Source organism: Choloepus didactylus, chromosome 4, assembly GCF_015220235.1.
Source record: "Choloepus didactylus isolate mChoDid1 chromosome 4, mChoDid1.pri, whole genome shotgun sequence".
Classification (NCBI taxonomy): Eukaryota; Metazoa; Chordata; class Mammalia; order Pilosa; family Megalonychidae; genus Choloepus; species Choloepus didactylus.
The window spans coordinates 73,873,327-73,900,791 of record NC_051310.1 but is presented as its reverse complement, the minus strand read 5'-3'; the positions used below and the strand labels follow the sequence as shown (position 1 = coordinate 73,900,791).

Below are 27,465 nucleotides of genomic sequence, written 5' to 3'. Positions count from 1 at the left end.
GTCTACGACCATCATTTCAAGTGAAAAATGGTCAAATGGAAGGAATGGATGGAAAGGGAGAGAAAGGGAAAGAAGACAGGGGAGGGGCCAGGGGACTGAGGGCAGGGATGGAGAAGGAGAAAGGGCTTCACGGGGCAAGGTGGGCGCCAGACACCAGTGACAGCCACAGGGATGCGGGAGGCTGCTTCCCAACCCGGGCCACGCAGTGGGTGGGCTCCCTGCTGCCATGCCCACTGGGCCACAAAAACATACTTCACCAACTCCAGCCATAGCCCAGCAGCTTGGTTCAGGCTCGTTGTGTCCCTGGTTATCAGCCTTTGGAAGTCACACTGGGCCCCCAGGACCCGTTCAACCCAGCTCTCCTCACATCTGCCTGGTCCCCCAGTTGGGGTACCCCTTCTCCCGTCGCTCCCCTACCCAGGGAGCGCGAGCTGGCTCTGTGCACAGCCTGTCTTGACTTTGCCTCCCCCCAGGGTCATGGGGGCCCCAAGGCAGGCACAATGCCACAATGCCGACGTTGGGTCCCCCAAACCCGTAGGTAAGAGGCACTGAAGATGCATCCACTGGGCTGACCCTTGCTCCCCACCCCTCAAATCCAGCAGGACTACAGGATTTCAGGCCAATGCGGGGGTGGCGGGACAGCAGGGGGTGTCCACCAGCTCCCGTCAGCTTGGCAGGTGCCATCCAGGTACACGGTGACAGGTGACACAGGGGACATGCAGCTGCATAGAGAGCTAGAGCCCCCAAAGCTGCAGGGCATCAGTGTTCTTTAGGGTGCCAGGGCCGGGCCCAGCCACGAGGAATTCACGCAGGCCCTGGAAGCCGCCGCCACCTCCTCTGCCTCAGCCCCAGGTGCATGATAGACATGGGTGTGCAGACCCCACTGCTCCAGGAGTCAAGCCAAGGCCACCCACATCGGTGGGGGAGGGGGGTGGGGACAGCATGGAGCTCACGCACATGGGGACACGGAACCCACTTTTGGGGAAAGCCACCATCACCTCTGTGACACTCTCCTGAGAGGGGCCGAGTGGTGGCTGCCCCTACATTGATTCTTTTGCTCAAAGACACCTTCATATTTCCCTGTAAAGCATCACAAAGAAGTATCTGGAAGTCCTGTAAGTGGGTCCAATGTCTTCCATGGGGAAAGGGCCATGGAGCCAGCCCCCCTTGCTCAGCAAGGGAGGTGTGTCCCAGGCCCTGTGTATTCCCCTGACCACAGAAACACCTTGGGCAACTGGACTAGGAGGCCCAGCTCCTGGTCTAGATTCTGGTTCTGAGAAAGGCCACTGTCATCTCCCTGGGGCCACGGTAAGCTGAGAAGAACTGAAAACCTAGGGAGAGTCCAGCATCACTGACCGAAAAGCTGAGGGACAACGGAGAAAGCAAAAACACCTCCTGGATCTTATTGATTCAATATTTTTTCCCTTTGGCCAAAGTGAGATAGATGTCTGTTAACAACACAGAAAATCCACTAGATATTTCCATTGCAGTTGGCTGCATGCTGCTATCTGCATTTTCTTTCTGGGTTTATGTCCCATGTGGTACCTGCTCTTGTCCCCCCCCCCCCCACCTCCACCATACACCCTGGGAAGGAGGGCTTAGTGGAAGCCCCTGTGTTTCCCCTCAGTTTCAGATTCTACCCCACAGCCACAGGTCTTGACCATCAGAGCAGGATGTGCAAAGGGCCTTGGCAGCGCCTTGTAGCAGGGTGAAGAAGGCTGAGTTTTGTTTGTCTGTGTCCGTTTAGTGTTTACAGAAGTGATCAGCACCTAGAAGTCCTTAAGGGGGCAATTTTCTTGCTGTATTTACTTCCCAAGCTATAGACAGAACTGCAAATGTCTGTGTTTCCTATCCCCTGGTTAGTTTCCTGGGGGAGTATTTACCTAAATCAGAAACATGAGCAGCAATGGGAAGGGATTCCCTCCTCATCATGCAGCTATGCACACATCCACCACCATCAGTAGCTAACACGAGAAATCAGCAACCATTCCAAACACAATTTTGCTATTTCAGCAGCAAAGACACTTGTTGACACGGCCCCGTGTGGCTCTATCGACCAGTGCTCTAGAATTGTGCAGTGCACAGCCTGTGTAACTGTACCAGGCAAGCCTGTCTGCAGGGTCATTTTCAGCACTGAAATAGCTACCTCAGGGAAACTCAGCTGCAAAGACTGAACAGAAACATAGACTTTTGATTCGAAAGCTTACACTAGGGCAGGGGTTGGCAAACATTTTCTGTAAATATTTTAGGCTCTGTAGATCATATGGTCTCTGTGCCTACTACTCAACTCTGCCTTTGAAGAACAAAGCAGCCACCGGCACTGGATTAAAATGGGTGTGGCTGTGTTTCAGTAGAACTTTATTTATAAAAACAGGTGGTGAGGTCTGGATTTGGCCCATGGCCTATAGTTTGCAGATCCCTGCTTTAGAGAGGCTTTATTATTTTTTTCTCATCTAAAACTAATTACATTTGTTTAAAATACACATGCTCCTGAAAGGGAACAATAGTAAAAGCTACTTAAGGGTAGTAGAATTATTATTAGTATTATTTTAATATTTTGAGTTAAAAGTTGTCTTTAACATTGTTATTTTCAGTGAAAAGCACATTTGTACCTGCGTAGGGAAGTTTTATGTGCTGTGTGTGTTCTACTGGGGTGGATTCTCCAAATTTCAAGCCCCCGTCCACCCTCCTTGGCCCTCCCTCCTGGAGCCCGTCGCAGCTCTGAGGCCCCCGTGCTCCCTGTCTCTCCGACGCTGGGCATACCTTGTTCTCTTTGCTGATCTCTCTGTTCCATGGACACGAGGGCAGAGAAGTGTGCTTGGTCATAGGCCAGGACCAGAGGTGAGCAATGGCATCTGTTGGGAGGGACCTCCAAGGGCAGGTAAATCCCTCCAAAGGGGATGGGTGCGAACGCTGAGGACACAAACGAGGAAGAGGACCGTTCAGCAGCAGTCAGCCCTAAGTGGGGAGGAGACAGCCAGCTCCTCCCCTAGCACCCCAGGTGTGGAGGACCCCCGAACGCTGCTGCCTACATGAGGGAGCAGAGGGGAGAGGGGGTCCCGGACATGGGATTGTGCATCAGTCTCGTTCCCCCACATACCCCGTGCAGCAGAGAGGAGCTTTGCATGTACAAGGGGTTTAGTACACTCTCTCAACAGCTCTGACTGGCAAGGAAAACCTCACCCCCAAATGCACCCTGGGTCACCCTGGCTCATCTCTGTACCCCTTCCAGCTGCAGGCTGGGGTCAAGAGGGACAGGGCTGAGGGGTTTCCACTGCCACCTGCCCTGGAACAGCCTGTTTAGACTCCTACAGGTATTAAGAGGTGTGGAGCTTCTGTGGAAAGCAGTAGGGTGGTTCCTCAAAGAGCAAAATATAGAATTACCATTTGACCCAGCAATTCCACTTCTAGGCATGTACCCAATGGAAGTGAACACAGGGTCTCAAACAGGTATCTGTACACCAGTGTTCATAAAAGCATTCTTCACAGCTGCCAAAAGGTGGTGGAAACCACCCCAGCATCCATCAACCAATGAATGGATATCTATAGAATGGAATATTATGCAGCTCTAAAAAGGAATGAAGTCCTGATCCATGTGACAACACAGATGAACCTTGAAGACATCATGTTGAGTGAAATAAACCAACATGATAGGACATATTGTATCTTCTCACTGATATGAAATTACTGGACTATGAAACTTCATAAAGACAGAAAGTAGAATAGAGGTCGCCAGGAGATGGGGGGAAGGGGAAGTTTTTGCTTTGTGGGTACAGCTTGTGTGTAAACAAAAATTAATTTTAAAAAAGAGAGAGTTGGGATTGGGGGATGACAGAGCGAAGGAGACAGGCAGCTGTCACCTGCACGCCAGCCTGGAAGAACATTTTTTTCCCCAAATTTTCTCATCCTTCTTGTTTCGTGAAAGCTGTTTTTATACAAAACAAATCTATGCTTTTCGAGAGCTTAATCACTCCATATCTTGAGAACCTCTTCCACTGATTCTGGAGGAACTAACCACAGAGCTCCAGTGACCAGGTTATAAGTCAGAAAGGAAATACAGAACAGGGGACTCGAGTCCTTTAGCAACTGGGACACGATCTTGTTCATTTCCTTATTGACAGAACTGGGGGGAAGAAGAGCCTAAAGCCCAATAGTGCAAGGGAATAACTTCTGGAACTATTTGCCTTGCTGCAGCATCTGCATCTTACTTGTTAGAGTCTTTCCTTTTGGCCTCAGAGTCGGCAGATCATTTGCGTGTCTCTCCCTCACAGGGAGCAGAATGCATAGCTGAACAATTTCAGGGGAGCCTTTGGTGAATTCTTAATGTTCCCCCCACAATTCTGTCTAAATTGTTGAAGTGTAGCTCTGCCTGTGGGAGAAACCTGTGGGCCCAGGCACTTGGAAGGCTGACGGTCTTCGGACCTCAGGGCAGTGGGCACAAGGACCCCGTCACGAGTCCTGGCTCCCCACCCCGAGGTCTGTGTGCCTGGACGGCCCCAGGGAGCAGGTGGCTTTGGGCAGGAAAGATGTCAGCCTAGCTCCTTCCCTGCCCTAATGATCTCGGCGGCGAGCTAAGATTTCCTTTGGCGGTTGTGGATTTCGCATGAAGAGCTACATGTGAAACCACCTGGAAGTTCCATGGTTTCTTTAAAGCCCAGCTTTAAATTGAAAGGAGCAAGTCTCTTGGCAACTTGCTGCCTGGCACTGGACTATCTTGTGCACTGCATCTTCTTAAGAAGTGACGCAGGGGAAAACAGCAACTCAAGAAAAATGCTGGTGCTGGTGGCAGAAGCAAAGAAAAGGCGAGACAATCCGAGGCAGGGGCAGCGGACAGCAGGAAGTCAGCAGAGTGTCGGGATTGGGGGTGGCTCGTAGGGGGTCATCCTCCACTGCAGATGAGGCTGTGCCTTCCCATTCCACCCTCTCTGGTTGTTCTTCTTTTCCCTCTTCTTCCAAGAGGGCATCTGGCCCCGTGGGACCCAGGGGCCCTCCCTGCTGGCCTCGGGGGCTCTGGGGAGCCACAGTGGGGAGTAGAAGGTACCCACTGGGCCCTCCCTGACCTGGGTTTGAATCAGACTCCTCTATGGACTTAGCTGGGCAGTGAGGACACCTTACTTTGCCTCTCTGGGCTTCGATCACCTCTTTTGTAAAGTGGGGAGGGCAGTGTCCACCCTGGGAGGTGACAGTGTGGATGGAACCAGAGACCACTGGGCTGGAAAGGGCTCCACAGAGTGCTGGGCTCGGGTGGGCCAGCGATGGACAGCGTTCTCCATCCTTGTTCCTTCCCTGCTGAGCCCATTTCTACCACAACCTTGCTGAGCGATTTCACACATCTGGTCTTGTTTTTCTTTTCTCCTTAAAATGTGGTTGCTGAGGAGCCCCTGTGTCCATCAGAGGGTGGGGGTGGGGGAAACCCTCTAAGTTAGTCCCAGCCCTGAAAACACTAGATTTCTTGTGGACACTTTCAGTTGATAAGGAGCAGATGGCTGTGAGGAAACCCTTCTGCCATCAGAGAAGGAAAAAAGAGACACGTCAAGTAGAGGAGAGATGATGACAAACAACAAGATCATTGAGGATGCAAAGTAATGCTCTGTGATCTTCTGGAAGCTCAGCCCTCATGTTAGGGTTGTCTCTTCTTTCTGGGTCATGAATAAAACACATCTATCTGAGGAACCTACCTTCTCCACCTGAGTCTCTTAACATCGTATCTGCAACGACAACGATCGGTCTTCTTAGTATATGCGCTAAAACGAAAACATGGAACTCTTCCAGACTCTCATACACGGGGTCCTTGGAGTTGTCCACACTAGGAAACAAACAGAGCAGGTCTGTTACTGGACCGCATAAGGAGGGAAGATGGAGGAAAGAGCGGCACTCTGCATAGGGTCTGAGCACTTCTCTGGGTTTTACCTCCCTCCATTGCATCCTGGCATTTCACTGCTATCCCAGGCCACCTCCCATGCCAGCTGCCAGCTGGGAGATGCACAAGTCCCAGCACCCCACCCACCAACCTGGGTTGGGTAATGCTGGGAGGCACGTCAGAGAGAACTTGAAGCTGAGGGTTTCTGGTCACCTGTAAGCAGAGGCTGCCCAACTGAAGAAGTGTGGCAACGTGGCGGGTAATTCTCTGGACTGCTTAATGAGGAAACTGGGAGTGGCAAAGGTGGGATGGAGGCTTCTTCTTTCATCTCCCTGTGCAGCCTGAGCTGAATTCTTAGCCATCAGGGACTTGGGCACACACGGATGTACCTGAGAGGGTGGTGGTCTGTTGCTATGAAGATCTCAGGAGCCTTCAGGAAATACTTAACCAAATGGGAAAGGGCATGTGCTGAGAAGGCTGCCTGGGTTTCAAGTCTCAGAGTAGGAGGGTGGAGATTCTCTTGGAAAGTCCCATGCCCCTGACTCATGTCTAAGGCTCAGGGAAAGAGCAGGCTTGAAGAACTGCTTCCACTCAATACTCTAAGACGATGGGGTAGAAGACTGTTACTTTGCTGTGCCTTAACAAAAGGACTACCCCAAAGAGAAGAGCATCTGAGGCGGGCAGAGGTCACAGCTTGACGTTGGCAACCACGGGCCTTAGCTGTCCTCACAGGGCCAGCTGAGGTGGCCATACCCTGCCAAGATCCCCAGGTGGGGCTGGGGCTTGTTCATGGGCACCCTTGGGATGCTCAGAATTCATTGAGGGAGGTCTTTGAGGACCGGAGTGGCCTGTTTGAGAACACGAGCTACAACTGCATACTTGGAACAAGATCCAGATTGGAGATGTTGGGTGCCATTCCACCCCAGACCCAATGAATGGAGAAGTCCGCCTGGAAAGCGAAGAACTTTTAATGAGGGAGGTATTCATGTAAAAGAGAAGAGAAGATGCGGTGCAGTGCAGCCCTCTTGGCCCTGGGTTCCAAGTCACATTTTCTCTCCACGACGGTACATTCTGCTATCTGAACGGCTATACCAGAAGGGTCCCGCAGTGACACCGTCAATGAAAAGACTGGTTGTGCCTTGGGCTCCGCTGTTCAGGCACAGCATGCTTCCAATGCAACCCCGAAGGCCCGGCCATTGCATTTCAAACAGATGAGCCAGCAGCTATTTATTGAACACTTACTACGGTAGGCTGGCTCCGTGAAATGCAGTGTATTAGGTGAGCAAGAACTTGTTTCTTGCCTGCATGTAATGTCTCCCAACCTGTCCATCTATCCATGCCCAGTTCTCTGTCAGGAGTGGGGCATGGAGCTGGGTTGTGCACACACTGGGCCTTGTGGCTGGATGTGGGCAGTGGTGGGGGGCGGTGGGTGGGGCCTGGCAGGGAGGGGGAGACTGGGAGAGCCTGGAGCGAGTGACCTTTCTCCCCTTCTGTTTTGGTGTTGAGCATGAGAGCTACTAGAGAGCAGTGATCCTGCTCAGTGACTCAGGAGGAGATGCAGAAGTCCCCAGCTCCAACCTGGGGGCAGCATGAGAATCGTAACATGCTTCCATGCTTGCTTCCAGCCCTTTGCTGTAAGGATCTAGGAATGGGCTTGAGCTCAGGGCGGGTCCCAGCTCTGTGTTCACCCCTCAATCCCACGGCCGGTGCTAGGACTTCTAGGATCCTTGCTGTTTGTTCCTGTTCTGGAGAACGCTGGCTGAGAACATTGGCTCAGCTCCTCCTCAAGCTCCTTTGAGGGGCAAATGGGATTATGCCTGGGATGAGACTTTGGAAAGGTGACCTGTGCTCAGAGCCCCAGTGATAGAACTCAGCTCTAGTCAAACAAAGTGTTTTAGTTTCTCAGCTGCTTAAACAAATATCATACAATGTGTTGACTTAACAACAGGAATTTATTGGCTCATGGTTTCAGAGCTTAGAAAGCTTGCTTCCTCCCAGGGTAGGTATCTTCTGGCTGGCAGGCAATTTTTGGGGTTCCTTGGCTTTTCCATCACATGGCGATACACACTTCTCCTTTTTCCTCCAAGTTCCACTGAATTCCGACTTCTGGCTGCTCCACATGGCTTCTCTCTGATTTTCACTTTGTCTATGAAGGACTTCAGTTATCTGGATTAAAATCCAACCTGATTCAGTGAGGCCACACTTTAAGTGAAGTACCGTCTTAAAGAGAGCTTATTCATAACGGGCTCACACCCACCAGAATGTGTCCCAAGACCAAGATCATGTCCAAACTAGAGTAAACAATTCAAACCACCACACCATTCCTAAAATCCTCTCCAACTTCTTGCCCTGAGGCTTAACATCTTCTTCTCATGATCTTACTAAGCAAACCTTAGACCTGGGATTGTAAACAGAATCTGCCCTCTGGGAACACATGCTCAGAAATTCCTAAACACTTTTACTGCTAAGAAGGCAGATATGCAACATGTGTCAGTTCGAAGTTGTTACGGACCCCAGAAGATCCATGATCTTTTAATCCAATCTTGGGGAGTGGGACTTTTGATTGAATGTTTCCATGGAGATATGACCCACCCAACTGTGGGTGACACCTTTGATTAAATTATTTCCACAGAGGTGTGAACCTGCCCATTCTGGGTGGTTCTTGATTAGTTTACTGAAGTCATTTAAGAGAGCTCATGGAGAGAAGGAGCTCAGAGAAGCTGAGAGAGACATTTTGGGGAGGAGCTAAAATATGTAATCCAGAGTTTGCCCCAGGAGGAGATAAGAGCCCACACAGACCCAGATGCTTGGAGATGCAGACAGAAAGATGTTTGGAGATGCTAAGCTAAGAGATGAAGCCCAGAGTTTGTCCCAGGGAAGCTAAGAGAGGAAACCTCAGACACTTAGAGAGAAATGCCTTGGGAGAACAAGCAAGGATAAACAGGAGCTGAGAGAGAGAGAAGCTGAGAGAGGCAGAAGCCCAGAGACACTTTGGAGAAAGCCATTTTTAAAACCATAACCTGGGAGCAAAGGACCAGCAGATGCCAGCCATATGCCTTCCCACCTGACAGAGGTGTTCCGGACACCATCGGCCTTTCTTTCAGTGAAGGTATCCTCTTGTTGATGCCTTACTTTGGACACTTTTATGGCTGTAGAGCTTTAAACTTGAAACTTAATAAATCCCCTTTATAAGAGCCAATCCATTTCCAGTATTTTGTATAATGGCAGCTTTAGCAAACTGGAACACAATATAACAACTTCATCTTCAAAAAGACTGCATGTATCCGAAAACTTCATAGCATGCACTCAACCCATACACCAAAACACACAAGATTTTCTAGGGCACCCATCATTTCTTCTTCGGTGTGTACTTGAGAAGGGAGACTTCCTAGGGACAGGGACACAGATCCATCCAATGGAAAAACACCCAGGGGAATGTGGAGGTGAGAGGTCACCTGGGCTGAATGCCAGACTGGTCCCCTCCTGGCACTGCCTGGCCTGACCAGTGTCTTAGTTTGCTAGATTGCTGTGACATATGCCACACACTTAACTTAACAGGAATTTACTGTCTCATGGTTTTAGAGGCTAGAAGTCAAAAATCAAGGCATCATCAAGGCGAAGCTTTCTCTCCAAATTCTGCAACTTTCCAGTGCTGGACTGCCACAGTCCTTGGTTCCTTTGCTTTTATCTCTCCTCCCATCACATGGTGAACTCTCTCTCTCTCTCCTTGAGTGTGCTCTTCTGGTTCTACTGACTTCCAGCCTCTTTTTCCTCTGGCTGGATCTGAATTTCCTCCTTGATAAAGCTCCAGTCATATGGACTAAGGCCTGCTCTCATCCAGTGGTTGCACCTAACTAGGATCTTAGAAGACCCTATTCACAAATGAGTCTGCACCTTAGCTGATAACACATCTTCAAAGAGTCCTATTTACAAGTGGGTTCACACCCACAGGAAGGTAGATTAGGATGAAGAGCATGTCTTTGTGGGGGACTTGATTCAATCTACTGCAGCCAAGATTTCAAATCTCAGAGAAGGGTGGAAAGAGAGAAAGGTAGAGTGCAGATCTTGGGGAATGTTGACTTAAATTAAAGCTATAACCCTTAGCAAGGGCCATCATCACGGACAAGCAAGCTGGTCTTGGGGATGTAGGCTCACGACCACCAACCTCCACACAGCCATGTAGAGTGAAGCTTGGGTTCCCAGTGCCCTTCTCCAAGCCCCACACTGGGTGGAATGCCCATACCCCATTTTGCACAGGGAGGGCCTACTCTCCATGCCCCAAGGGGTTAGTGCCCACTTTCCCTCCTAAAGGTGAATTGATGTGGATGATAAATTGTATAGTCACCCCATCTGTGGTGATGTCTATGATGACCTAATTATTGGTTACTGATTTTAGATGTAGCCTTGTGCTTAAAAATATAATATAAACATATGAGTGCATATGTGCATATGTACATACATGTACACTCCCTCCTGCTTTAGAGCTGGACTCTATACTCTCTGTTCTGGTCCCTGATTTCTTCACTTAATGGTGCATCTGGGAGACACACCCATCACAATATTTGGGGACCCGTTTGCTCCTTCTCATAGCTGTTGTAATGCTCCCCATATAGATGTTACAGGGAGCATTTAGGAGTAGTGGGTCTCGGCTGCTTCTCCCAGGCAGGGCTTGGAGTCAGGACAAACCTTCGGTGGGTTAGTACGTAGATGCAGAAGGTGCTAGAGACTGAGAGCCTAGACAATGCCCAGAAGTGTGACACCAAGGAGGATCCTGGGGGCTGAAGCCAGCCTGCGCTCTGATGGCCTTTGCATTCTGGCCAGGGACTGCGTCTGCCTGGAGGAGGGTGGCTTTAAAAAAAAAATTCCCAAGGGCACAGTACAGGCCAGCAGAGGCCCTGCCTAGAGCCATGCCTGGGGGGCAAGGATGGAGGAGACTGGAACTTTCTCGCATTTAAAAGGGAGCAAACGGACCTCAGCTCTGACAGTGACCCTTGACAACCATGATTAGAGTGGCCTGAGCGTGACAGCTCATTGCCTGGACTCAGGAATTCGGTGGTCATTCATGGGACAAATATTTATTGCCTATCTGCTATGGGCCAGAATTAGTTGAACATCTGTGTGTGTGTGTGTGTGTGTGTGTGTGAGTACACATGCCCACACATGCATATCTGGGGCTGGGGAAAGACAATCAACAAGTGATCAAATAAGAAATGTCAGGGATTAGCAAGCACAGTGCTAAAAAGTGGCTTCTTTAGATAGGATGGTCAGGGAGGGCTCCTTGCTGAGGACCGCCAATAGATGAAGATCAGCGTCTGTCTGATTTTCAATTAGAAAAGTCTTTTAAAAATTTGACTTGGATTCCACGCCTGCAAACCTTACACATGGTTTCTGTCTTGGGTTTGCTGAAGGAAGGCAGAGCCCCTTAAGGGATGTACATTGAAACTCCTTTCCCACAAGAGCCCAGACATGTTTTCTGGCCCTTGGGTGCTAGAGTGTGTGGTCTGGACGTCTCCCAGGAACTGAGTGACCACTCACTAATCTTAAAGGACTGACTCACGTTTACGTCTCTAAGGCTGTGCGTTATGAAATCATTTAGGATTCTAGTTATTTCCGAAAAAGGCCAATAATTTAGAAATACAGAAAACACGTTGCCAGTAAAATTCCAGAAACTCAACCACAAATTAACAACAGAGTGAGAGGTGCCAAAGAGAAACAGGACAAAGGAGATCCTGAGGGGCAGATGGAAGGGGTCTTGCTGAAAGTCCTCGCAACAGCCCCGTCTTCTCTGCTCTCTTTTCTCTGACCTGTCTCAGTACCTATCCGTGGAGAACCAATAAGCTTTACATATTGAAGGCGCAAGAATAAACACGGTTATTTTCACCACAAATCTCAAGATGAGTTGTTGATTCTTGCTCCTTCTACCTACTTCATGTTTGTAAAGAACAAGGGTTTATGTTTTTGATCAGATCTAAGTTTGGGTCCTGGCTCCTACCAGCTGTGGGACATTGGGAAACAGCGCACTTCTCTGAATCCAAGCTTCCTTATCTATAGTTGGTGATGAAAATGACAACATCCTAGGCCTGCTGAGACGTCACATGTGCTCAGATGACACTGATCTTGTTACCATCTGACTGGGCCCTCTGAGAGGAGCAGCCCCCCTTCCCTGACTCTCCGCCAAAGGCTGTGAAGGAAAATGGCGTCAGCACTTGTGCCCATCGTGTTTGCCTTCGCTACCTGCTGCCTAATGGATCACGTCTGGGCAACAGTGTCACAGGTCCTGGGAGCAGCATCTCCCTGGGTGTGGGGAGACCCTGAAGCTCCATGCTCTCTGCTGACCTCTGGGCTAAGCGTGCACGCAGCATGCTAGGCCCAGCAGTCAGCTGGGGTTTGGAAGAGTATCAAAAAGAAGCATTGGGTTAAAATGCGCCATTGGAGGAGAAAATATGAAGCCTACATGATGTGGTTTGAATCGTGTACCCCAGTGTGGACATGTTCTTGGTCTTGGCCCCATTCTGCTGGGTGTGGATGCATTGTAAATAGGGTCTCTTCAAGATATTACTTCAGTTAAAGTGTGGAGAGAGAAGCCACGGGAAGCAGCCAGAAGCTGGAAGTCAACGGAACCCTGAAGAGAAAGAAGATGCCGCCATGTGCATTGCCATGTGACAGAAAAGCCAAGGAACCCCAGAGATTGCCGGCCAGCCAGAAAATACAGACCTTGGGAGGAAGCCAGCCTTCTAGCCTTTGAAATACTGAGCCAAAAAATTCCTGTTGTTGTAAACCCATTGGATGGTATTTGTTTTAGCAGCTGCGAAATTACCACAATATGATCGATAAAGCAGGTAGTCAGGATGGGGCTAGGAACACTCCACTATAACACTTCTCTGGGAAGACTACAAACAAGTGGTACTCAAAAGAGACAAAATAACTGAAGTCTTTCTCCCTCTGCCCTCTTTTGCCAGCCCCCAGATGCAGGGGCAGAAGCTTTCATAGGCAGAGTTCATGTTATTGAAGAGTTCAAAGTATAATAGGATAAATATATTTTTTGGCAAATAAACTTGGAGAGACTTATAGACACATTTTCCCATCCCATGGACCACTTCCCACAAAAGAACAGTTGAATGTCATTCACGATCATTTCATTCTTGACACGCAGGTAAATCAAATGGAAATAGAGGCACTTAGCAACTCATGTCTTCAGGGTTATAATTTCCAAGATTTTGAATCAGAGAAACATTGTGGAGCTTCTTGCTTGTTGGTCAGATTGCAAGCAAGCACCTCAAACTTTAGAAGAGAACTTGGTGCTTCAGTTACCTTGGGAGAGAAAAGATGCTCCAAAACAAAAACATTGCTTTCTGTATAGAAACATCGGTTCAAGGGAGCTCTTCCTAAAGGTCTCCAAGTGACGAAGACCAAGTATATTGAAGGGGATCCCTGCACGGAGAATCCCATAATTCACTTGGATTAGCTTTGACAGAATGTGAAGATGTAGAACTCTTGGCACAGGCTGGTTACTCCCAGGACAGCCGGTGCTATTTAAGTACTGGAGCATGACGGACTCTTCCCCAAATCATATTATTTGGAACAACTGATCTGGCTCCATAAAGGACCTGGGCCTCTTTGAGGTGAAAACAACATGCAGAGAGGCTCAACCAACAGGCAGCTCCCAGCCCCAGCTCCAAGAGGGAGCCTCTCTTGGACAATCCAGTTCTAGACAAACTTCAGGATCACTGATCCCCATGAGTGACTCCAGGCAGTTCCAGAGGGCAAGATGGCTATGGTGGGAAGCCACAGTTTTGGGGTGGTTTGTAACCCAGCCATAGAAAAATGACACAGCCTGGCAGGGAAGTTGCTACTATTTGCATTTTACAGAGGAACAACACTGAGGGGCCTCAGAGAGCTTGTGAGATGTGCCCAGGGTCACGCAGCCAATCTGGGACTACAACCCACACTTCGGTGACCCCAGAACAGTGGGGGTGGGGGGAGTCTGTTTGCAGGTTGAACCATCACCTGAAGTTCTACAGATTATCTTATATTTAAGGGACTTTTTTTAGGCTGTAGGGAGCAGTGGAAAGAAGGGACTCGGTGGTTCTTCATGTCTTACTGTTCCGGTCTTGGGAAAGTCACTTAATAACTGCAGAGGCTCAGTTTTCCAACTGGTAAAAAGGCTACTCCAGGTCTGTGGGCTAAGGTTTGAAGGGAGGGGTAGAGGGTACCTGCTTCTTACTTCTCCCTCATCCAGTCCAGGTGTCTGAGTGCTCACCCACACTTCCCTCTATTCCCCAGGTCTGCCACTTTCCAGAATGTTCTCTCATTCATTGCTCCTAACTGGAAATGTTAAACAAATTGATGGCGAAGGGGATGTTAGTGCCACAACAAACTCTGGAGGGGGTGGTCATGGTGGGGTGTTTAGAGGTGCATGATGGATATTGTTGGGGTGACAGAGCAAGCCCCAAGAGCAGGTTTCAGCAAGGCCAGAGTGCCCTTCCTTCATCTGTAGAGTGAATGGGAGAGCGTCACCTGGTCGGACACCCCCTCCTCCCCCGTCAGGGCTTAAGGGGCAGGAGAAAGAGAAGGGAACAATAAAGAGTGATGAGGGGGCGATGGAGCTCCAGGGAGGTCCAGCAGAGGCAAACACGAGTCCCTGCGTAGGGAGAGCTAGGGAACCTCCACCAGGGTTGTGAGATTCTGCCCTCCAGGCCTTGGTTTCTCCACTTGTGAAGAAACAGGAAGAGCTGGGCACTCCTGCTGGAGCTGTGGCCTTTGGAGTTGGAGGGCCTGGCCAGCCATGTGGCTGTGCCCCTGCCTCCTGGAGGGGCCCTGGGAGGACACACCATGGTGGCTGTTACTCATTGTTTTAGTTTGCTTAAGCTGATGAAATGCAATATTCCAGAAATGGGCTGGCTTTTAACCATGGGCATTTATTAGCTTACAAGTTTACAGTTCAAAGGCTGTGAAATGCAGTTCAAAGGCTGTGAAATGCCCAAATTAAGGCCTCAACAGGATGATCCTCCTCCCTGAAGACTAGCTACCAGCCATCCTCAGCTCCTCATTACACAGCCAGGCTCATGGTGACGTTGGCTGGTGTCTCCTTTCTCTCTTGGGTTTCGTTGCTTCCAGCTTCTGGCCTCAGTGGCTTCCTCTTTGATTTCAATGTGTCCTCTCTTTGAGCTTCTGTCTCTCTTAGCTTCTCTGGGGCCTTCTGTGTCTTCTTTCTGTCTTTTATTCCTTATAAAGGACTCCAGTGAGAGGATTAAGACCCACCTGGGGCAGCCTCAAGTGAAATAACCTCATCAAGAGGTCCCACCCACAATAGGTCTACACCCACAGGAGTGGATTGGCTTTAAGAATATGATCTTTTCTGGGGTACCTACAGCTTCAAACCATCACATCCACCATTATTATTGTTATGTTGTTGTTGCCTTTCCCTGCCTTTCCCCAACCTGCATTTACAGAGCACCTGCCCTGTGGCTGCTGTCGGAGACGCAACGGTGAAAAAGGTACTACTGAGGTTCACAGGCACAGCTCGAGGGGCATGGCAAAATCGACAGCAGGGTCTGCAGGAATTGACTGAGGACCAAGAACCCTTGTCTCACACATCCTAGAAGAGCAGATGCACGTTGGTGCTGACATGTCATATTGTTAAAATAACAAATCGATGCCGAGGAATTGTGTCTGTGTTTACCGGTTTGAGTTATCCGTCCCTAAGGCTGCATGTGGGAACTTGTGCTGGTTTATTTTGTCCCCCACAAAAGCCAGGTTCTTTAATGCAATCTTGTGGGGGCAGACTTATTAGTCTTTTGATTAGGGTAGGACCTTTTGATTGAATGTTTCTGTGGAGATGTGACTCACCCAACTGTAGGTGAGAACTTTTGATTAGATCATTTCCATGGAGGTGTGGCCTTACCCATTTCGGGTGTGTCTTCATTAGATCACTGGAGTCCTTTAAGAGAGCTCATGGAGAGAAGGAGCTCAGAGAAGCTGAGACAGACATTTTGCAGAGAAGCAAAGATATGTAATCCAGAGTTTGCCCCCAGGAGAAGCTAAGAGACAACACAGACCCAGATGCTGGGAGATGCAGACAGAAAGACTTTTGCAGATGCTAAGAGATGAAGCCCAGAGTTTACTCCTGAAAAGCTAAGAGAGGACCCCCAGACTCTTAGAGAGAAACTCCCAGGAGAACCAAGCAGAGAGCTGAGAGAAGCTAAGAGAGACAAAAGCCCAGAGACATTTTGAAGAAAGCCACTTTGAAACGCAACCTGAGAGCAAAGGACCAGCAGACACCAGCCATGTGCCTTCTCAGCTGACAGAGGTGTTCCAGATACCAGTGGCTATTCTTCAGTGAAGGCATCATCTTGTTGATGCCTTAGTTTGGACACTTTTATGGCCTTAGAACTGTAAATTTGTAACTTAATAAATCCCCTGTTCTAGTTTGCTAATGCTGCCAGAATGCAAAACTCCAGAGAGGGATCAGCCTTTATAAAGGGGGGTTGTTTGGTTACACAGTTACAGTCTTAAGGCCATAAAATGTCCAAGGTAACACATCAGCAATTGGGTACCTTCACTGGAGGATGGCCAATGGTGTCCAGAAAACCTCTGTTAGCTGGGAAGGCACGTGGCTGGCGTCTGCTCCAAAGTTCTGGTTTCAACATGGCTTTCTCCCAGGATGTTCCTCTCTAGGCTGCAGTTCCTCAAAAATGTCACTCTTAGTTGCACTTGGGATATCTGTCCTCTCTTAGCTTCTCTGGAGCAAGACTCTGCTTTCAATGGCCATCTTCAAACTGTCTCTCATCTGCAGCTCCTGTGCTTTCTTCAAGTGTCCCTCTTGGCTGTAGCATCTTGCTTCTTCTGTCTGAGCTTATATAGGGCTCCAGTAATTTAATTCAGACCCACCCTGAATGGGCGGGCCAACACCTCCATGGAAATTATCCAATCAGAGTCATCATCCATAGTTGGGTGGGGCGCATCTCCATGGAAATACTCAAGGAATCACAATCTAATTAACACTGATAGGTCAGCCCACACAAGATTACATCAAAGATAATGGTGTTGGGGGGACATAATACATTCAAACTGGCACACCCCTTTATAAAAGCCAATCCTTTTCTGGTATTTTGTATGATAGCAGCTTCAGCAAACCAGAACAGACCTCTTAGGAGCCCTTCCTCCAGCAGGAGACACCGAGCAAGCCCCCAGGCACTGCTCATGGAGCGGCAGGGATGTGGGGACTGTGGGCCTCAGGGCTGTCCCCACACACCCTATACTCAGGAGCTGGGTAAGGTCACCTGGCCCTTTCTCAGGGCTTCCCTGTGGGATGCTCACACTTTCCTGGGTTTGCCTGAGACCTTTTCTAGGGGCCATGCCTTTGCCCTCAGGTTTGTAAAGTCTGAGCCACGGAACACCATCTTTTGAGCCACCTGCCCACGGCCGAAGGCTCTGGGGCTGTCCCGCTCTGGGATCGCACTCTTCACTAGGGTTGTTTACACTAGAATAGTCACACTGTGGCAGCTACACTCTGAACTCACGCCACAGCTGAGCCTTTTTTTTGTGAGGAAGCCCATTTGGGAAATGTCACACTGGCTTGAAGATCTTTCAGCTTTCCCTTCGACTTCTTGAAGTCAAAAATGAAAAAGTTATCCAGATGGGAAAACAACTGAGCCCAGCAGCTGAGTCTTCAGAGTCTGCTTAAGTTGATGGTGGGTCCCCACCCCCACGGCCTGCATGACGAGGTCCTGAGGAACACGGGGTGGGGGTGTGGGACCTTGAGCTCTGCGTCTCCACCTGCAGAATGCCTGTCTCGGCGTCTCAGTTTGCCAAGCTGCTATGACAAACACTGCAATGAGGAGTTGGCTGAAATGGTGGGTATTTATTTTACTGAAGTTCCAAATCAAGGCTTTGGTTAGACCATGGTTTTCCTGGCCATCCTCCGTCACGTGGTGATGTTCTTGGTCTCGTCTGGTGTGATCTTCTTGGACCTCCGGCTTCCAGTTGGTTTCTTCTCTTTTTAAACCATATGGCTTACAGCCCACCCTGATTCAGCATAGCCACACCCTAAGTAGGAGCTTTGAAGATTCTGTTCACAAATGAGTCCACCCCTTAATTGATAACATCTTCAAAGGTTGTATTTACAAATGGGTTCACAGCCACAGGAACCCACACTAAGATTAAGGCCATATCTTTCTTGGGGCCCGTGATCCAGACTACCACACTTGGAATATGTAAAATTTTTCCCCACTGTCTGGCAGGGGTATGGCAACTCCCCTCTCTCACCTCCATGTGTCCTGGTTTAGAATCTGACTTTCAAAGGCTGGGCTCTGTCTGCCTTCCCACCGTTCTGCCCTTATGCCCACCCTCCCTGCTGCCACCGCTGTGCCTGGCCCTACAGAGCCTGAGGTGGCCGCTAAGGAAGGGCTCGGGGAGCGGGCCGTGCTTACCCTCCGCCCGAGCCGCCGTTCTTGCTGAAGTGCGTGCGGGGCTCGCTGGAGGCCAACTTCAGCAGCTCTGTCCACTCTCGCTCCCACTCCTCCTCCGTGTACACCAGCCCTGACTGGGCACAAAGGCAAGGCTGGCTCAGAGGTGTGTGGGTGGGTGGGGGCTCCCACCCAGGGGAGGCTGGGCTAGGGGCACCCATTAGTTGCCACTCCCTGTTCCCCTTTTGCTGTTGATGACATGCATTTTTTTCCCCCAGAAATCCCCCTCTCTAATTTCGGAGCTCTTAGGGATCCATCCAGAGACAAGGCCACTCCCTGGGGGCAGGAATGACCAAATGTTAGCCTGCACCTGTGCTGGGCTTGGGGCTGCCCATTAACAAGTCCACAGGGACACTGGGGGTCCACTTACATCAGAAAGCAGACGGTCTCTGCTTCCAGGAAAGCTAAGGTGAAGTGTTTTTATGTTAAGGTTCACTGTACTTACTTCTTGCATGAAGTATCATCCAGAAATGCACACAGTTTTGGTACCATTTTCACATTCTCAGTTATCCTGGTTTGGAGTTACAATTTACATGTACAGGAGGGAACTCCAAAATCCAGACAGCACAAGCTGTTTTTTTGTGTCCCGTAAGAAATACTGATTTCCCTTCATGATGGGGCCCAGCTACCTTTCTAGCCTCCAGACACCACTTTGCCTTCCCTCATGACACACATTTGGCAACCCTGGAACCCAGTCCTGCCCACCCATCATTTGGAGCAATGTCTTGGCCAAGCTGCAAGGCGGCCTCAGACCCCTTAGTGGAGAAGGGAGGGCCCTTGGGGGGCTATTAGTTCGTTCTGGCTGGGAATGCTCTGCTGATGGTGGAGGGATGACTGGGCTTCTCTCGGCAAGGAGCAGGTGCACAGCTCCAGGCAGCGCTGGACGGCCGTCAGCCTGATCCTCCCCTGCAGCTCGCTGCACTTGCAGTGACCTAACAGCAGGGTGACCACGTAACCCATCATCCAACTTGAGCGTGAAGGCGGGTGGTTAACAATTATGCCAGGATGAGTGGTGCAAGTCGACACATGGTCACATTTTGCCATAGCCTGTGCTACGATTAAGGATGGTGTCTTCTGTGGGTTTGAACACAGGATGCCCTTGAACCAGTGGAAGCCATTTCTGCCTGACTGCCCACAAGGGGCACGGACCCCTAGCCTTGGGACCCACCGGCAGGCACCAACCTCTTTGTTCTGCTGGGTCTGCTGCCACCTCCACCTCCGCTTCAGTGCTTCCCTCTCGGCCCCCGTCCTCATCATGGTGTAGAGCGCCTTCCGCAGGACCAGGTCCCGGTCATGGAAGCCCCACATTCCTGCGGCCGGGAGACAGGAAGGACATGAGAAGGAGGACGAGCAGAGTGATGGCTCAAGCCTCCCCCGATGGGCCAGGCCTGGCTGCCCATGTCTACACACCCAAAGAGAACTTGTTCCTTAACTTTTCACCTCCCATCATGAGCTGATAATTCCCCTCAGTTCTTTTTCCAAGGCTCTTGTCAACACAAGTAGGCTGATGAGGCAGCACTTCTTCTTCTTAGCTAAACAATCACAGGTGAACTAGGGCACCCATAGAGCTAGGGCAGCCTCTCCCTGGGACCCCTGGCAACCCCCCCTCAGTTTCCTGGCTTTGCCTTCAGGGACCTCATGTTCCCAGTCCACGGCTTGAGTCTGAGGGTAAGAAAGCACAGGGGACCAGCTAGTGACGTGCCCTTCTGTAGGGCCCCAAGTTGAGAACGTATGAGCAGTTTTCGGAGCCGGCTTCATCAATCCTGCCACATCTGGTGGCTGTGGAGCTTCGGTGGAAATAACTGGGTCCAGAAGAGGCCCCTGACTTCCGTAGGAGAGGGTCTTTCTCTCCCTCCAGCCTGTGCTGAGTGTTGGGGTTACAAAGCAAAGCAGCTGTCCATGAGCAGGTGTTCTGGGCAGATGAGACATAGCCAAGAAACTCAACTGTGGGAAGAAAAGGTATGCACCCCAGGTTCTAGGAGAAAGGGTGGGGTGTCCGTTCATTTATTTGTTCATTTGTTCATTCATTTAATTTAATTTCTTGAAATTCCATTTACTAATTCCATATTTATATCATATAGGAGAGACCATTCTCGGGGTTCTAGCTGCTGGGGACACAGTCCAGGACAGATCAAGTTCCTAAAACCTTACAGAGGCTACTTGTGGGGAGGTGAGACAGCTATTAAATTTGCTACCAGGAGAGCAGATCAGGGGAGTGGCAGTGTTTGTAAATAAGATGCAGGAGTAGGTGGTCAGGGAGATGAGGTGAGATGGAGACATCGGAGCAGACTTGGATGGGTGAGGAGGGACCAGGCTACTCTCTGGGGCAGGGGTCAGTGGGAGACCGGAGGAAGCTTGTTGGCAGAGGACAGCTGGGGGAAAGGGTGGTCCTGAGAATGACCTTGAGAAAGGGCAAGCGGGAAAGGTGGGTGGAGCGGGGATCAGATTGAAGGGCCAGACCAGAGTTCAAAGGTGGCCAGATCATGATTTTGAAGACGATAATTTGACTTTGGGTTTCCCTCTGAGCAAGCTGGGGAGCCTCTGGAGAGCTTTCAACAGAGGAGTGACATGAACTGACCTATGTTTTTATAGGTGCAACCTGGCAGTGCATCCTTTCATTGCAAGGATATAGGACAACCAGAGACCACTGTGGGCATTCCAGCAGGTGAGGCTTTTGTCGTTTTATGTGGCATCGACCAAGAGAAATGGTAGTCTTTTTTATAAAACATGTCTTGCCAGTCTTACTTGCGCTTCAGCCCTGCTTTCAGCCACCCTGCCCTGACTGTCCCAGGCAGCGCCAGCCCTGTTTCCAACCCTAAGTGCCCACAGATAGCTCTCTTGTTCAGCCCCCCTTGTCTGTCTACAAGCCTGACTCTAGGCTACTGTCACTTTCATTTCTGTCCCACAGTCCCAGCTTGACGTCAGGCATGGTCAGCAGGCATCCTACAGGTGTGGTTGGGTAAGGATGTGTGGGCCAGTTTTGGGCAGTCTGGGTCCTGGGGCATTTAGCTGTCCTGGTACAAAAGCAAGGCCATTCTGGGGAGAAATGAAACTCCACACCCAGAACTTTGTCACTAGGCTACTGTTTGACACAGTTGAGAGATTTCTTCTCTCCTATTCTTTCTCCACGTTTCAGAACAAATACATTCAGTAACAGGGGAAAGTTAATAAATTATGATGAAATTAGCCCACAATCATTAAAAAAACATACTTTTGAAGAACAATAGCATGAAAAATTCTCAATGAAACTTTAAGGGGAAAACATTGGATTTCACACTGGGAACAAAGGAAGATCATCATTTCATTTGAGGAATGGACAAAAGACTGGAAGACCAAAGACCAAATTTTGCAAAGTGGCCATTAGTGGGGGGTGGGATTACCGATTTTTATTTTCTTGCTATGACGAATGTGGAATACTTTTATAATGCCAACAAAGAGAACTTTGCTAGTTTTGAAATGTAAAGGAAATAAGACAGTGGGTGTGTTTGTCTTTTCTGTCACCATCCAACAAGACTGTGGAGTTTTCTCCTTTCTCAGGGACCCCATTCTCCTTTGGGCGCCCCAGTTCCTTCTGAGGCCCTGATTCGTTTTCCTCCAAGCCCTTTTCGGTCTCATCTCAACTGTCCTCTTGATGAACAGGCCTTAGTGCGGTTCTAAGGAGAAGCATGGCTCTTGGACCTTGCTCTGAGGCACTGCCCTGAGTTAAGGCCACTTTAGCCTGGGGAGGTATGTTTGACCCACAAGGCATGTGTTCTTATCTGAGCATCCTGTCCTCTGGAGAGACTCTATACAGTGTCATCCCAGCACTGATGAGGGACAACTCGGTCTGATGCACAAATCCAGACTCGCCTATCAAAACTGATATAAGGCTGGGCTAAGAATGGAAAAACGAATTTCTAGAAAGTCTACTGTGACCCCATTATTCAAATATTACCATCCACGCTTGGGCATTTGAGCTGGCATGGCTTTTTGCAACCAGGAAGCTCACACCTCCACTGGAGAAGGTTGCCAGTCTCTCTGCTGCATAATCTGACCACACTGATTTCCCTGAGATTTACCCCAGTGGTACACATGTCGGTTTTTCTGTTGGTCCAAGTCTATGATTGACTGCTGTCAATATGGCGGCCCCACAACTATCCAACTTTACCCAAGGCTCCCCAAGCTTTCTGCTCAAACAAAACTGAGCTTAGCCCTCTCTCCAAACATCCTGTTCATTCCTGCCCTCACGCTTTGCTTTACTCATGTGCTTTCCCTGCCTGGAATGTCTTCTTCCACACCCTTCTCTTTTTCAAGTCCTTCATCTCAGTAAGATCCCACCTCCTCTATAAAACCATCTTGGACTTCTTTAGGCCATGGTCTCCAGTTCCTGTCCCTGAAGCTCACACTGAAGCCTCGTCCTACCATCTGTTTTGTCTTCCCACCAGGTCCACAAGCTACTTGACAAGAAGGGCCAGGGTTGTTGGCTCCTTCTCTTGGGGACTCTTCCAGATGACAGTGGAGGAGTGCATTGGGGAGGCCTAGAGATCTGTTGAGGCTGTGGAGCTTACCCAGTGAAGCAGCGTGTAAAAGGCAGTTCCCATCCCCTGTTGTGGCCAAAGGAAGAAGCCTCTTACAGCTTGTACACACTGTGGACCACCAGTTCAGGCGACCTGAAACAGAAGCTCACTTTAGAACAGAATCCCAGAAAGGGCAGCAACCGTTTATGAGTGTGTTTGCTAAGTAAGTATAAAACACAATAACAGATTTTCTTGATGGTTTCTAGAGAACATCGGTGGGAGGATAGAGAGTTAGGGCTACATTTTTCTCAAAAATATATATATTTTTTCCTCTTGGACAAAAAAATGGCCAAAAGCTTTCATTTAATTAGTAGAAGGATTAAGAAACTCAAGACAAAGTCTTCTCTCCTTGACTCTGGGAGCATATTTTAAACAAAACATAAAACTTCCCCTTAACTGTGTAAATTCCTTGAATAGTTAGCCCTCCTGAAGGTTATTTTTCCTCTTTAATCATTGTAGTGGTCTGGGGCTATGTACCCCAGAAAAACATGTTCTTAAACATAATCCATTCCTGTGGGTGTACAATCATTGTCAATGGGACCTTTTGATGAGGTTCCTTCCGTTAAGGTGTGGTTCCATTAAATCTGGATGTGTCTTATTCCTATTACTGAAAGATTTATAGGGAAGGTCATAGAAAGTGAGAAAACCTGAGGGAACAGCCAGAAGCTGAACCTCAATGGAACCTGAGAGAGAAAGGAGAAGCCAGGAGAGGCCACCACGTGCATTGCCTTGTGACAGAGGAGTAAAGAGCCAAGGATCACCAGCAGCCAGCCCCAGAGTGCCACAGTCTCCCAGGAGAAAGCATCACCTTGCTGACGCCTTGAGTTTGGATTCTCCTAGCCTCAAAACTGTGAGCTAATAAATTCCTGTTTTCTAAGCCAGCCTATTGCATGGAATTTGTTTCAGTAGCCAAGAAATCAAACAGTCATCATTTTTTCTTTGGTGTATACATACCCTTGAAAGTACATGTAATTTAATACACCAAAACCATTATAGCTATTTAGGTATAGCCACCACATTAAGCTTCATTAAAACTTACATCTGAAAGCTTCTGCTTCCAAGCAGATGGAGTAGATATACTTCTCCCTATTCCTCCTGCTAAGTACAACTAAAAACCCTGGACATTTTATATAAAACAACATAAGGAGACTCTGAAATGTGGAGAGAGGCAGACTGGTCAGGGACCTCAGGAACCAGTGGTGAGTTTTCTGGGTTTTCTTGTTGCCTCATATATACCAGACTGGGTGCTGGAGAAGCTGGCAACCTGGAAAAACCAATGGGTGCAGACAGAGCGAAAAAAAAGGCCAAGAAAAGCCTGTTCTCTCCAGACAAAGTACTGGGAAAGGAGCAACTCAGCAAGACAGAAAATTTTAGACAATAACTGCTCTGCTCTGTCCTAGACAAACGACACAGAAAAAACTGTAGCCTCATCTCTACCTCTGCCTGAAAAGGCTGAGTTGAGAGCCTAGATTTCCATCCTTTCCAGACTGTCATGAGGTACTCTACCCCCAGCTGTTGGCTATGAGGCAATGCCCCCCCCCCACATCTAATAGAGGAGGCCCACTGAAACACAAGATTTAAATAAGATTCAGTATTATAAGTTAATATCCACAATGCACAATTTTCTCTTGAATATCACTTGTATTGAAGGACCAGAAAGATTCCAAACTTAATGAGAAAAGACAATCAACAGACACAAACACTGAGATGACACAAATGTCAGAATTATCTGACAGGGATTTTAAAGTAGTTGCCATAAAAATGCTATAACAAGCAATTACAAACCCACTAGAAACAAATGAAAATATAGAAAATATCAGCAAAGAAATATAAAGTATTACCAAAAAATAAAGGATACAAAGAAGAACCTTCTTGTGCCAGTTTGAATGTATTATGTCCCCCAAAACACCATGTTCTTTGATGCAGTCTTGGGGGGACAGATGTTTTAGTGTTGATTAGGTTGGAACCTTTGGATTGGGTTGTTTCCATGGAGATGTGACCCATCCAACTGTAGGTGAGAACTCTGATTGGATTATTTCCATGGAGGTGTGGCCCTGCCCATTCAGCGTGGGTCTTAATTAAATCACTGGAGCCCTATAAGAGCTCAGACAGAAGGAGCTCAGTGCTATAGCCAAGAGAGACATTTTGGAGATGGCCAGTGAAAGCAGACTTTTGCAGGCACTTTGCTCCAGAGAAGCTAAGAGAGGACAAACCACCCCAAGAGCAACATTTTGAAGAATGCCCAGGAGCTAAGAAAGGAGCTGAAACACAACCCGGGAGAAGCAGATGCCAGCCACATGCCTTCTCAGCTAACAGAGGTTTTCCAGATGCCATTGACCTCCCTTTGGTGAAGGTATACTTGTGTTGATGCCTTAATTTAGACATTTTCATGGCCTTCAGACTATAAATTTGTAACCAGATGAGCTCCCTTTATAAAAGCTAATTCATTTCTGATATTTTGTATAATGGCAGCATTAGCAAACCAGAACACATATCATGATTTTGGAACTGAAAAATCAATAACTAAAATAAAAATCTCAATGGATAGCTTAACAGTATAATGGAGAGAACATAAAATAGAATCAGTGAACTTGAGAGAACTTGTAAACAGAACATAGAAACTACCCAATCTGAATGTTGGAAAGAAAACAGACTAAGAAAACCAAACCAAAACCAAAACCAAAACACAATACAGAGTCGTGGGACATATGGGACTATAAAAAAGATCTAATGTTTGTGCCATTGGAGTCCCATAGATGAGGAGAAAGAGGGTAATGTGAAAAAGTATTCAAAGAAACAATGGCTGAAAATTTACCAGGTTTGGCAAAAACCCCACAAACATATGGATTCAAGAATCTTAGCAAATTCCAAACAAAAAGTTCATGGAAATTCACACCAAAATATAACATAATCAAACTTCTGAAAACCAGAGACATAGAATAAACCATGAAGGCAAGTAGAAAAATTTCATCCTACCCTTATGGGGAAAACAATTCTATTGAGCATAGATTTCTCATCAAAAGCCATGGAGAAGAGAAGGTAGCAGCACAACATTTTTCAAGGGCTGAAAGAAAAGAACTGTCACCCAGAATTCTATTTCAGCAAAACATCCTTCAGGAATAAAGGGGAAATAGCCACAGTCTCAGATGAAGGAAACTAAGAGAATCTGTCTCCAGCAGAGCCACCCTAAAAGAATGTCCAAAGGAAGTTCTCTAAACAGAAAGGAAATGATAAATGAAGTAATCTTGGAACATCAGGAAAGAAGAAAACACACCGAGGGCAAAAATATGGGCAATTACAATACACTGTCCTTCTCTTGGAATTTTCTAAATAGTCTTTGATGATTGAAGAAAAAATATAGCATTGTCTTTATATATGATGTCTCAATGAACAGAAATATTTAAGATAATTATTAATTGTGGAGGGTAAAGGAATGTAAAGGGAAATAAAGTTTATATGCATCAGTAAAATGGTAAAATGTTGACACTGGTAGACTAGATAAAGTAGGAATATACAATGTAATACCTAGAGCCACGACTAAAAATGCTACAGAAAAAGATAAACTTAAAAACCAATTTCACATAATCTCTGCTAGAGATTGTCAGCCTTGCTTAAACAATCAACAATAATTATAAGCTGTGGACAAAAGTCACACCATTAATAGAATGACACAGAAATGCTGACAGTAACAAGAGAGAGAAAGATATTCTATTAAAAAATAAGCTAAAGTTATGTGGGTGTACTTCTATTGATATCAGATAAAGTAGGCATTATAAAGGTACAAGATAAAGAGGGACATTTCATAATGATAACATGGTCAATTCAGTTGGAAAATGTAACAATCCTAAATGCATATGCAAACAATAACTTAGCCTAGAATATAAAAAGTAAAAACTGACAGAATCAAAAGATAAATAGACAAATCTACAACTGAAATTGGAGATTATAACACAGCATTCTCCATAAGTGGTAGAATCAACAGATGCAAAACTCAGTAGAGATTACATAAACATAATTATAAATAATTTGACCTGACATATATAGAACACTGCACCTATGAACTATAGAGCGAATATCTATTCTTTTCAAGTCACATAGAATATTTTCCAAACTTGACCACAGGTTGGGCTGTAAAGAAAGTGACAACAAATTTCAAAGGATTTTAAATCATTCAGAGTATGTGCAGTACTTAGTAAAAATAAACTAGAACTCAATAAAAGATAACTAAGAAAACTATAAAATCCACAAATGTTGGAAATTACGCAGCATCCTTCAAACAACTCATGGGTCAAAGAAGAAATCAAATAGGACATTAGAAAATATTTTGTACTAAATGATAATAAAAATCTGAGTAATTGAAATTGGGGGATATAACTGGCCTATCATCCTCCAGTAGGCTAGAGTGGCCTTCTTTGCATGGTGGAAGAAACATTCCAGAAGCGCAAGCCCCAATTAGCAAGAGCTTATTAAGCCTCTACTTACATTGTGTTTGCCAATGACTCATCGAACAAAGCAAGTCACATGGCCAAATCCAGAGTCATTGTGAGAGGGGACAACGTAAGGGCACAGATAATAGGTGTGA

General features: G+C 47.7%; 1 protein-coding gene across 11 annotated transcripts in view; it reads right to left on the bottom strand.

Annotated features, from left to right (window-relative positions):
• The window catches only part of OTUD7A (OTU deubiquitinase 7A), a 441,745-nt gene that overhangs the window by 31,942 nt on the left and 382,338 nt on the right, over window positions 1-27,465 (bottom strand). For all 11 annotated transcript variants that reach the window (XM_037832844.1, XM_037832852.1, XM_037832850.1 and 8 more), the window contains 5 exons: window positions 22,875-22,976; window positions 19,510-19,637; window positions 18,292-18,404; window positions 5,679-5,806; window positions 2,764-2,913 (listed from right to left, as the gene is read on the bottom strand). In XM_037832844.1, coding sequence (XP_037688772.1) covers window positions 2,764-2,913; window positions 5,679-5,806; window positions 18,292-18,404; window positions 19,510-19,637; window positions 22,875-22,976 — 621 coding nt within the window. The remainder of the gene's footprint in view (window positions 1-2,763; window positions 2,914-5,678; window positions 5,807-18,291; window positions 18,405-19,509; window positions 19,638-22,874; window positions 22,977-27,465) is intronic.